We start from the raw sequence: 12,549 nt of genomic DNA on the forward strand, positions 1-12,549 counted from the left end.
CTGACACCATGATACGTGCCACTGATAACAAGATACATGCCACAGACAACAAGATACGTTCCACTGACACTATGACACGTGCCACTGACAACAAGAAACATGCCACTGTCAAAATGCTACGTGCCAATGACAACAAGATACGTGCAACTGACAACAGGATACGTGCCACTCAAAACCTGATACGTGCCAATGACAACATGATACATGCCACTGACAACCTGATACATGCTACTGACAACCTGTTACTTGCCTTTACAACCTGATACGTGCCACTGACAACATGATACGTGCCACTGACAACAAGATACATGCCACTGACAACCTGATACGTGCCACTGAGAAGATGATACGTGCCATTGAAAACATGCCACTGATAACAAGATATGTGCCACTGAAAACAGAATACGTGCTACTGTCAACAGGATACGTGCCACTAATAACAAGATACATGCCACTGATAACATGATACGTGCCATGATAACATGATACGTGCCACAGACAAAATGATACATGCCAGTGACAACATGATACATGCCATTGAAAACAAGATACATGCCACTGAAAACAAGATACATCCCACTGACAAGAAGATATGTGCCGATGACAACATGATACGTGCCACTGACAACAAGATACGTGCCACTGACAACATGATACGTGTCACTGACAAACGTGCCACTGACAACAAGATACGTGTCACTGACAACACGATTCGTGCATCTGACAACAAGATACGTGCTACCGACAACAAGATACGTCCCACAAACAACAAAAAACGTGCCACTGAAAACATGATACGTACCATTGATAAACGTGCCACTGATAGCAAGATATGTGCCACAGAAAACAGGATACGTACCACTGATAACATGATACGTGCCACTGACAAAAGTGCCACTGATAACATGATACGTGCCACTGACAACAAGATACGTGCCACTGAAAACAAGATTCGTGCCATCGACAACATGATACGTCCCACTGACAACAAGATACGTGCCACTGACAACATGATACGTGCCACTGATAAAAGTGCCACTGATAACATGATTCGTGCCACTGACAACAAGATATGTGCAACTGACAACAAGATACGTCCCACTGACAACAAGATACATCCCACTGACAAACGTGCCAATGATAACAAGATACGTGCCACTTACAACAGGATACATGCCAAAGACAAAATGATACTTGCCACAGACAACATGATACATGCCACTGACAATATGATACGTGCCACTGACAACAAGATACGTGCCACTGAAAACATGATACGTGCTACTGAAAACAAGATACGTGCTACTGATAACAAGATACTTCCCACTGACAACAAGATACGTGCCACTGACAACATGATAAGTGCCATTGACAACAAGATACGTTCCACTAATAAAACGATATGTGCCACTGACAAATGTGCCACTGACAACAAGATACGTGTCACTGACAACAAGATACGTGCCACTGACAACAAGATACGTGCCACTGACAACATGATACATGCCACAGACAAAATGATACATGCCAGTGACAACATCATACATGCCACTGACAACATTATACGTGCCACTGACTACAAGATACGTGCCACTGACAACATGATACATGCCACTGACAACAAGATACATGCCACTGAAAACAAGATACATCCCACTGACAACAAGATACGTGCCACTGACAACATGATACGTGCCACAGACAAAATGATACATGCCAGTGACAACATGATACATGCCACTGACAACATGATATGTGCCACTGACCACAAGATACGTGCAAATGACAACATGATACGTGCTACAGACAAAATGATACATGCCAGTGACAACATCATACATGTCACTGACAACATGATACATGACACTGACAACAAGATACGTGCCACTGACAACATGATACATGCCACTGACAACATGATACATGCCACTAAAAACATGATACATCCCACTGACAACAAGATAAGTGCCACTGACAACATGATACATGCCACTGACTACAAGATACGTGCCACTGACAACATGATACGTGCCACTGAAAAACGTGCCACTGAAAAACGTGCCACTGACAACAAGATACGTGTCACTGACAACAAGATTCGTGCCACTGACAACAAGATACGTGCCACCGACAACAAGATACGTCCCAATAACAACAAAATACGTGCCACTGAAAACATGATACATGTTATTGAGAAACGTGCCACTGATAGCAAGATACGTGCCACAGAAAACAGGATACGTGCCAATGACAACAGGATACGTGCCACTGGTAGCAAGATATGTGCCACAGAAAACAGGATACATGCCACTGACACCATGATACGTGCCACTGACAACATGATACGTGCCACTGACAACATAATATGTGCCACTGACACCATAATACGTGCCACTGACAAGAAGATACATGCCTCTGACAACCTGATAAGTGCCACTGACAACTAGATACGTGCCACTGAAAACAAGATATGTGCCACTGACAACATGATACGTGCCACAGTAAAAAGTGCCACTGATAACATGATACGTGCCACTGGCAATAAGATATGTGCCACTGACAACAAAATACGTCCCACCGACAACACGATACGTCCCACTGACAACAAGATACGTCCCACTGACAACATGATATGTGCCACTGACAAAAGTGCCACAGACAACATGATACATGCCACTGACGATATGATACGTTCCACTGACAACAAGATACGTGCCATTGAAAACAGGAAACGTGCTACTGACAAAAAGATACGTGCCACTGATAACAAGATACTTCCCACTGACAACAAGATACGTGCCACTGACAACATGATACGTGCCATTGACAACAAGATACGTGCCACTGAGAAAACGATATGTGCCACTGACAAATGTGCCACTGACAACAAGATACGTGTCGCCGAAAACAAGATACGTACCACTGACAACAAGATACGTGCCACAGACAACAAGATACGTCCAACTGACAACAAGATACGTGCAACTGACAACGTGGTACGTGCCACTGACAAACGGGCCACTGATAACAAGATATGTGCCACTGACAACAGGATACATGCCACTGACAACAAGAAACAGGCCACTGATAACAAGATACATGCCACTGATAACAATATACGTGCCACTGACAACAAGATACGCGCCACTGAAAACCAGATACGTGCCTCTGACAACCTGATATGTGCCACGGACAACTAGATACGTGCCACTGAAAACAAGATATGTGCCACCGACAACATGATACATGCCACTGACAACATGATACGTGCCACTGACAACAAGATACGTGCCACTGACAACATGATACGTGCCACTGACAAAAGTGCCACTGATAACATGATACGTGCCACTGACAATAAGATACATGCCACTGACAACAAAATACGTGCCACCGACAACACGATACGTCCCACTGACAACAAGATACGTCCCACTGACAACATGATATGTGCCACTGACAAAAGTTCCAGTGATAACATGATACGTGCCACTGACAACAAGATATGTGCCACTGACAACAAGATACGTGCCACAGACAACACGATACGTCCCACTGACAACAAGATACTTGCCACTGACAACACGATACGTCCCACTGACAACATGATACGTGCCACTGACAACATGATACATGCAACTGACAAACGTGCCAATGATAACAAGATACGTGCCACTGACAACAGGATACATGCTAAAGACAAAATGACACGTGCCACAGGCAACATGATACATGCCACTGACAATATGATACGTGCTACTGACAACAAGATACGTGTCACTGAAAACATGATACGTGCTATTGACAAAATGATACGTGCCTCTGATAACAAGATACGTGCCACTGACAACATGATACGTGCCATTGACAACAGGATACGTGCCACTGAGAAAACGATATGTGCCACTGACAAATGTGACACTGACAACAAGATACGTGTCGCTGACAACAAGATACGTGCCACTGACAACAAGATACGTGCCACAGACTACAAAATACGTCCAACTGACAACAAGATACGTGCAACTGACAACGTGATACGTGCCACTGACAAACGTGCCACTGATAGCAAGATATGTGCCAATGACAACAGGATACATGCCACTGACAACAAGAAACGGGCCACAGATAACAAGATACATGCCACTGATAACAAGATACGTGCAACTGAAAACAGGATATGTGCTGATTATAACAAGATACGTGCCAGTGACAACAAGATACGTGCCAGTGACAACAAGATACATGCCACTGATAACAAGACAAGTGCCACTTACAAAAAGATACGTGGCACTAACATCAAGATACGTGCAACTGATAACAAGATTCGTGCCACTGATAACAAGATACGTGCCACTGGTAACAAGATACGTGCCACTGACAACAAGATACAAGCCACTGACAACAAGATACATGCCACTGACAACAAGATACATGCCACTGACAACAAGGTACATGCCACTGACAACAAGATACGTGCAACTGACAACAGCATACGTGCCACTGACAACAAGATACATGCCACTAACAACAAGATACATACCACTGACAACAAGATACGTGCCACTGATAACAAGATACGTGCCACTGATAACAAGATACGTGCCACTGATAACAAGATACGTGCCACTGACAGCATGATACGTGCCACCGACAACAAGATACGTGCCACTGAGAACAAGATACCTGCCACTGACAACAAGATACGTGCCACTGACAACAAGATACGTTCCACTGACAACAAGATGCTTGCCACTGACAACAAGATACGTGTCACTGAAATCAAGATACATGCCACTGACCGCATGATACGTGCCACTAACAACAGGATACGTGCCAGTGACAGCATGATACGTGCCACTGACAACATGATATGTGCCACTGACAACATGATACGTGCCACTGACACCATGATACGTGCCATTGACAACAGGTACATGCCACTGACAACCAGATATGTGCCACTAACAACATGATACATGGCACTGACAACAAGATACGTGCCCCTGACACCATGATACGTGCCATTGACAACAAGATACATTCCACTAACAACAAGACAAGTGCCACTGACACAATAATACGTGCCATTGACAACAAGATACGTGCCACTGATAACAAGATACATGCCACAGACAACAAAATACGTTCCACTGACACTATGACACGTGCCACTGACAAGATACATGCCACTGACAAAATGATACGTGCCAATGACAACAAGATACGTGCCACTGCCAACAGGATACGTGCCACTGAAAACCTGATACGTGCCACTGACAACATGATACGTGCCACTGACAACCTGATACGTGCCACTGACAACAAGATACATGTCACTGACAATAAGATTCGTGCATCTGAACACAAGATACGTGCCACTGACAACAAGATACGTTCCACAAACAACAAAAAACGGGCCACGGAAAACATGATACGTGCCATTGAAAAACGTGCCACTGATAGCAAGATCTGTGCCACAGAAAACAGGATACGTGCCACTGACAACAGGATACGTGCCACTGACAACAAGATACGTCCCACTGACAACATGATATGGGCCACTGACAAAAGTGCCACAGACAACATGATACATGCCACTGACGATATGATACGTTCCACTGACAACAAGATACGTGCCATTGAAAACAGGAAACGTGCTACTGACAAAAAGATACGTGCCACTGATAACAAGATACTTCCCACTGACAACAAGATACGTGCCACTGACAACATGATACGTGCCATTGACAACAAGATACGTGCCACTGAGAAAACGATATGTGCCACTGACAAATGTGCCACTGACAACAAGATACGTGTCGCCGAAAACAAGATACGTACCACTGACAACAAGATGCGTGCCACAGACAACAAGATACGTCCAACTGACAACAAGATACGTGCAACTGACAACGTGGTACGTGCCACTGATAAACGGGCCACTGATAACAAGATATGTGCCACTGACAACAGGATACATGCCACTGACAACAAGAAACGGGCCACTGATAACAAGATACATGCCACTGATAACAATATACGTGCCACTGACAACAAGATACGCGCCACTGAAAACCAGATACGTGCCTCTGACAACCTGATATGTGCCACGGACAACTAGATACGTGCCACTGAAAACAAGATATGTGCCACCGACAACATGATACATGCCACTGACAACATGATACGTGCCACTGACAACAAGATACGTGCCACTGACAACATGATACGTGCCACTGACAAAAGTGCCACTGATAACATGATACGTGCCACTGACAATAAGATACATGCCACTGACAACAAAATACATGCCACCGACAACACGATACGTCCCACTGACAACAAGATACGTCCCACTGACAACATGATATGTGCCACTGACAAAAGTTCCAGTGATAACATGATACGTGCCACTGACAACAAGATATGTGCCACTGACAACAAGATACGTGCCACAGACAACACGATACGTCCCACTGACAACAAGATACTTGCCACTGACAACACGATACGTCCCACTGACAACATGATACGTGCCACTGACAACATGATACATGCAACTGACAAACGTGCCAATGATAACAAGATACGTGCCACTGACAACAGGATACATGCTAAAGACAAAATGACACGTGCCACAGGCAACATGATACATGCCACTGACAATATGATACGTGCTACTGACAACAAGATACGTGTCACTGAAAACATGATACGTGCTATTGACAAAATGATACGTGCCTCTGATAACAAGATACGTGCCACTGACAACATGATACGTGCCATTGACAACAGGATACGTGCCACTGAGAAAACGATATGTGCCACTGACAAATGTGACACTGACAACAAGATACGTGTCGCTGACAACAAGATACGTGCCACTGACAACAAGATACGTGCCACAGACTACAAAATACGTCCAACTGACAACAAGATACGTGCAACTGACAACGTGATACGTGCCACTGACAAACGTGCCACTGATAGCAAGATATGTGCCACTGACAACAGGATACATGCCACTGACAACAAGAAACGGGCCACAGATAACAAGATACATGCCACTGATAACAAGATACGTGGCACTGGTAACAAAATACGTGCAACTGAAAACAGGATATGTGCTGATTATAACAAGATACGTGCCAGTGACAACAAGATACATGCCACTGATAACAAGACACGTGCCACTTACAAAAAGATACGTGGCACTAACATCAAGATACGTGCAACTGATAACAAGATACGTACCACTGATAACAAGATACGTGCCACTGGTAACAAGATACGTGCCACTGACAACAAGATACAAGCCACTGACAACAAGATACATGCCACTGACAACAAGATACATGCCACTGACAACAAGGTACATGCCACTGACAACAAGATACGTGCAACTGACAACAGCATACGTGCCACTGATAACAAGATACGTGCCACTGATAACAAGATACGTGCCACTGACAGCATGATACGTGCCACCGACAACAAGATACGTGCCACTGAGAACAAGATACCTGCCACTGACAACAAGATACGTGCCACTGACAACAAGATACGTTCCACTGACAACAAGATGCTTGCCACTGACAACAAGATACGTGTCACTGAAATCAAGATACATGCCACTGACCGCATGATACGTGCCACTAACAACAGGATACGTGCCAGTGACAGCATGATACGTGCCACTGACAACATGATATGTGCCACTGACAACATGATACGTGCCACTGACACCATGATACGTGCCATTGACAACAGGTACATGCCACTGACAACCAGATATGTGCCACTAACAACATGATACATGGCACTGACAACAAGATACGTGCCCCTGACACCATGATACGTGCCATTGACAACAAGATACATTCCACTAACAACAAGACAAGTGCCACTGACACAATAATACGTGCCATTGACAACAAGATACGTGCCACTGATAACAAGATACATGCCACAGACAACAAAATACGTTCCACTGACACTATGACACGTGCCACTGACAAGATACATGCCACTGACAAAATGATACGTGCCAATGACAACAAGATACGTGCCACTGACAACAGGATACGTGCCACTGAAAACCTGATACGTGCCACTGACAACATGATACGTGCCACTGACAACCTGATACGTGCCACTGACAACAAGATACATGTCACTGACAATAAGATTCGTGCATCTGAACACAAGATACGTGCCACTGACAACAAGATACGTTCCACAAACAACAAAAAACGGGCCACGGAAAACATGATACGTGCTATTGAAAAACGTGCCACTGATAGCAAGATCTGTGCCACAGAAAACAGGATACGTGCCACTGACAACAGGATACGTGCCACTGACAACAAGATACGTCCCACTGACAACATGATATGTGCCACTGACAAAAGTGCCACAGACAACATGATACATGCCACTGACGATATGATACGTTCCACTGACAACAAGATACGTGCCATTGAAAACAGGAAACGTGCTACTGACAAAAAGATACGTGCCACTGATAACAAGATACTTCCCACTGACAACAAGATACGTGCCACTGACAACATGATACGTGCCATTGACAACAAGATACGTGCCACTGAGAAAACGATATGTGCCACTGACAAATGTGCCACTGACAACAAGATACGTGTCGCCGAAAACAAGATACGTACCACTGACAACAAGATACGTGCCACAGACAAGATACGTCCAACTGACAACAAGATACGTGCAACTGACAACGTGGTACGTGCCACTGACAAACGGGCCACTGATAACAAGATATGTGCCACAGACAACAGGATACATGCCACTGACAACAAGAAACGGGCCACTGATAACAAGATACATGCCACTGATAACAATATACGTGCCACTGACAACAAGATACGCGCCACTGAAAACCAGATACGTGCCTCTGACAACCTGATATGTGCCACGGACAACTAGATACGTGCCACTGAAAACAAGATATGTGCCACCGACAACATGATACATGCCACTGACAACATGATACGTGCCACTGACAACAAGATACGTGCCACTGACAACATGATACGTGCCACTGACAAAAGTGCCACTGATAACATGATACGTGCCACTGACAATAAGATACATGCCACTGACAACAAAATACATGCCACCGACAACACGATACGTCCCACTGACAACAAGATACGTCCCACTGACAACATGATATGTGCCACTGACAAAAGTTCCAGTGATAACATGATACGTGCCACTGACAACAAGATATGTGCCACTGACAACAAGATACGTGCCACAGACAACACGATACGTCCCACTGACAACAAGATACTTGCCACTGACAACACGATACGTCCCACTGACAACATGATACGTGCCACTGACAACATGATACATGCAACTGACAAACGTGCCAATGATAACAAGATACGTGCCACTGACAACAGGATACATGCTAAAGACAAAATGACACGTGCCACAGGCAACATGATACATGCCACTGACAATATGATACGTGCTACTGACAACAAGATACGTGTCACTGAAAACATGATACGTGCTATTGACAAAATGATACGTGCCTCTGATAACAAGATACGTGCCACTGACAACATGATACGTGCCATTGACAACAGGATACGTGCCACTGAGAAAACGATATGTGCCACTGACAAATGTGACACTGACAACAAGATACGTGTCGCTGACAACAAGATACGTGCCACTGACAACAAGATACGTGCCACAGACTACAAAATACGTCCAACTGACAACAAGATACGTGCAACTGACAACGTGATACGTGCCACTGACAAACGTGCCACTGATAGCAAGATATGTGCCACTGACAACAGGATACATGCCACTGACAACAATAAACGGGCCACAGATAACAAGATACATGCCACTGATAACAAGATACGTGGCACTGGTAACAAAATACGTGCAACTGAAAACAGGATATGTGCTGATTATAACAAGATACGTGCCAGTGACAACAAGATACATGCCACTGATAACAAGACACGTGCCACTTACAAAAAGATACGTGGCACTAACATCAAGATACGTGCAACTGATAACAAGATACGTGCCACTGATAACAAGATACGTGCCACTGGTAACAAGATACGTGCCACTGACAACAAGATACAAGCCACTGACAACAAGATACATGCCACTGACAACAAGATACATGCCACTGACAACAAGGTACATGCCACTGACAACAAGATACGTGCAACTGACAACAGCATACGTGCCACTGATAACAAGATACGTGCCACTGATAACAAGATACGTGCCACTGACAGCATGATACGTGCCACCGACAACAAGATACGTGCCACTGCGAACAAGATACCTGCCACTGACAACAAGATACGTGCCACTGACAACAAGATACGTTCCACTGACAACAAGATGCTTGCCACTGACAACAAGATACGTGTCACTGAAATCAAGATACATGCCACTGACCGCATGATACGTGCCACTAACAACAGGATACGTGCCAGTGACAGCATGATACGTGCCACTGACAACATGATATGTGCCACTGACAACATGATACGTGCCACTGACACCATGATACGTGCCATTGACAACAGGTACATGCCACTGACAACCAGATATGTGCCACTAACAACATGATACATGGCACTGACAACAAGATACGTGCCCCTGACACCATGATACGTGCCATTGACAACAAGATACATTCCACTAACAACAAGACAAATGCCACTGACACAATAATACGTGCCATTGACAACAAGATACGTGCCACTGATAACAAGATACATGCCACAGACAACAAAATACGTTCCACTGACACTCTGACACGTGCCACTGACAAGATACATGCCACTGACAAAATGATACGTGCCAATGACAACAAGATACGTGCCACTGACAACAGGATACGTGCCACTGAAAACCTGATACGTGCCACTGACAACATGATACGTGCCACTGACAACCTGATACGTGCCACTGACAACAAGATACATGTCACTGACAATAAGATTCGTGCATCTGAACACAAGATACGTGCCACTGACAACAAGATACGTTCCACAAACAACAAAAAACGGGCCACGGAAAACATGATACGTGCTATTGAAAAACGTGCCACTGATAGCAAGATCTGTGCCACAGAAAACAGGATACGTGCCACTGACAACAGGATACGTGCCACTGACAACAAGATACGTCCCACTGACAACATGATATGTGCCACTGACAAAAGTGCCACAGACAACATGATACATGCCACTGACGATATGATACGTTCCACTGACAACAAGATACGTGCCATTGAAAACAGGAAACGTGCTACTGACAAAAAGATACGTGCCACTGATAACAAGATACTTCCCACTGACAACAAGATACGTGCCACTGACAACATGATACGTGCCATTGACAACAAGATACGTGCCACTGAGAAAACGATATGTGCCACTGACAAATGTGCCACTGACAACAAGATACGTGTCGCCGAAAACAAGATACGTACCACTGACAACAAGATACGTGCCACAGACAAGATACGTCCAACTGACAACAAGATACGTGCAACTGACAACGTGGTACGTGCCACTGACAAACGGGCCACTGATAACAAGATATGTGCCACAGACAACAGGATACATGCCACTGACAACAAGAAACGGGCCACTGATAACAAGATACATGCCACTGATAACAATATACGTGCCACTGACAACAAGATACGCGCCACTGAAAACCAGATACGTGCCTCTGACAACCTGATATGTGCCACGGACAACTAGATACGTGCCACTGAAAACAAGATATGTGCCACCGACAACATGATACATGCCACTGACAACATGATACGTGCCACTGACAACAAGATACGTGCCACTGACAACATGATACGTGCCACTGACAAAAGTGCCACTGATAACATGATACGTGCCACTGACAATAAGATACATGCCACTGACAACAAAATACGTGCCACCGACAACACGATACGTCCCACTGACAACAAGATACGTCCCACTGACAACATGATATGTGCCACTGACAAAAGTTCCAGTGATAACATGATACGTGCCACTGACAACAAGATATGTGCCACTGACAACAAAATACGTGCCACCGACAACACGATACGTCCCACTGACAACAAGATACGTCCCACTGACAACATGATATGTGCCACTGACAAAAGTTCCAGTGATAACATGATACGTGCCACTGACAACAAGATACAAGCCACTGACAACAAGATACATGCCACTGACAACAAGATACATGCCACTGACAACAAGGTACATGCCACTGACAACAAGATACGTGCAACTGACAACAGCATACGTGCCACTGACAACAAGATACATGCCACTAACAACAAGATACATACCACTGACAACAAGATACGTGCCACTGATAACAAGATACGTGCCACTGATAACAAGATACGTGCCACTGATAACAAGATACGTGCCACTGACAGCATGATACGTGCCACCGACAACAAGATACGTGCCACTGAGAACAAGATACCTGCCACTG

At 44.7% G+C, this 12,549-nt stretch overlaps 4 protein-coding genes across 4 annotated transcripts; all 4 read left to right on the forward strand.

Moving 5' to 3' along the window:
* The first annotated feature begins 524 nt into the window (after nt 1-524).
* Nucleotides 525-4,641, forward strand: LOC138361420 (golgin subfamily A member 6-like protein 22). Its single transcript, XM_069320751.1, has 4 exons — nt 525-1,032; nt 1,702-2,271; nt 3,988-4,359; nt 4,637-4,641. Exons 1-4 carry the CDS (start codon nt 525-527, stop codon nt 4,639-4,641), a joined length of 1,455 nt encoding a protein of 484 aa, XP_069176852.1.
* A 331-nt stretch (nt 4,642-4,972) lies between these two features.
* On the forward strand, nt 4,973-7,481 carry LOC138361421 (golgin subfamily A member 6-like protein 22). Its single transcript, XM_069320752.1, has 3 exons — nt 4,973-5,495; nt 6,912-7,283; nt 7,477-7,481. Exons 1-3 carry the CDS (start codon nt 4,973-4,975, stop codon nt 7,479-7,481), a joined length of 900 nt encoding a protein of 299 aa, XP_069176853.1.
* Nucleotides 7,482-7,812: 331 nt separating this feature from the next.
* On the forward strand, nt 7,813-10,318 carry LOC138361422 (golgin subfamily A member 6-like protein 25). The gene is made up of 3 exons (XM_069320754.1): nt 7,813-8,581; nt 9,749-10,120; nt 10,314-10,318. Exons 1-3 carry the CDS (start codon nt 7,813-7,815, stop codon nt 10,316-10,318), a joined length of 1,146 nt encoding a protein of 381 aa, XP_069176855.1.
* Nucleotides 10,319-10,649: 331 nt separating this feature from the next.
* Nucleotides 10,650-12,495, forward strand: LOC138361423 (golgin subfamily A member 6-like protein 25). Its single transcript, XM_069320755.1, has 2 exons — nt 10,650-11,418; nt 12,491-12,495. Exons 1-2 carry the CDS (start codon nt 10,650-10,652, stop codon nt 12,493-12,495), a joined length of 774 nt encoding a protein of 257 aa, XP_069176856.1.
* Nucleotides 12,496-12,549: the final 54 nt, after the last annotated feature.

The sequence above is a fragment of the Procambarus clarkii genome, unplaced genomic scaffold, assembly GCF_040958095.1.
Source record: "Procambarus clarkii isolate CNS0578487 unplaced genomic scaffold, FALCON_Pclarkii_2.0 HiC_scaffold_377, whole genome shotgun sequence".
NCBI classification, from domain to species: domain Eukaryota; kingdom Metazoa; phylum Arthropoda; class Malacostraca; order Decapoda; family Cambaridae; genus Procambarus; species Procambarus clarkii.

Excerpts from the sequence above, each read along its gene's own strand:
- LOC138361422 (XM_069320754.1), top strand. The coding sequence starts at position 7,813 with ATGATACATGGCACTGACAACAAGATACGTGCCCCTGACACCATGATA. Across the intron at positions 8,582-9,748 it reads TGCCACTGACAACATGATAC|ACTACAAAATACGTCCAACT; the intron begins GTGCCATTGACA and ends TACGTGCCACAG.
- LOC138361423 (XM_069320755.1), top strand. The coding sequence starts at position 10,650 with ATGATACATGGCACTGACAACAAGATACGTGCCCCTGACACCATGATA.
- LOC138361420 (XM_069320751.1), top strand. The coding sequence starts at position 525 with ATGATACATGCCATTGAAAACAAGATACATGCCACTGAAAACAAGATA. Across the intron at positions 1,033-1,701 it reads GATACGTGCCACTGATAAAA|ACAAAATGATACATGCCAGT; the intron begins GTGCCACTGATA and ends TACGTGCCACAG. Across the intron at positions 2,272-3,987 it reads CAACAGGATACGTGCCACTG|ACTACAAAATACGTCCAACT; the intron begins GTAGCAAGATAT and ends TACGTGCCACAG.
- LOC138361421 (XM_069320752.1), top strand. The coding sequence starts at position 4,973 with ATGATACATGGCACTGACAACAAGATACGTGCCCCTGACACCATGATA. Across the intron at positions 5,496-6,911 it reads TGCCACAGAAAACAGGATAC|ACTACAAAATACGTCCAACT; the intron begins GTGCCACTGACA and ends TACGTGCCACAG.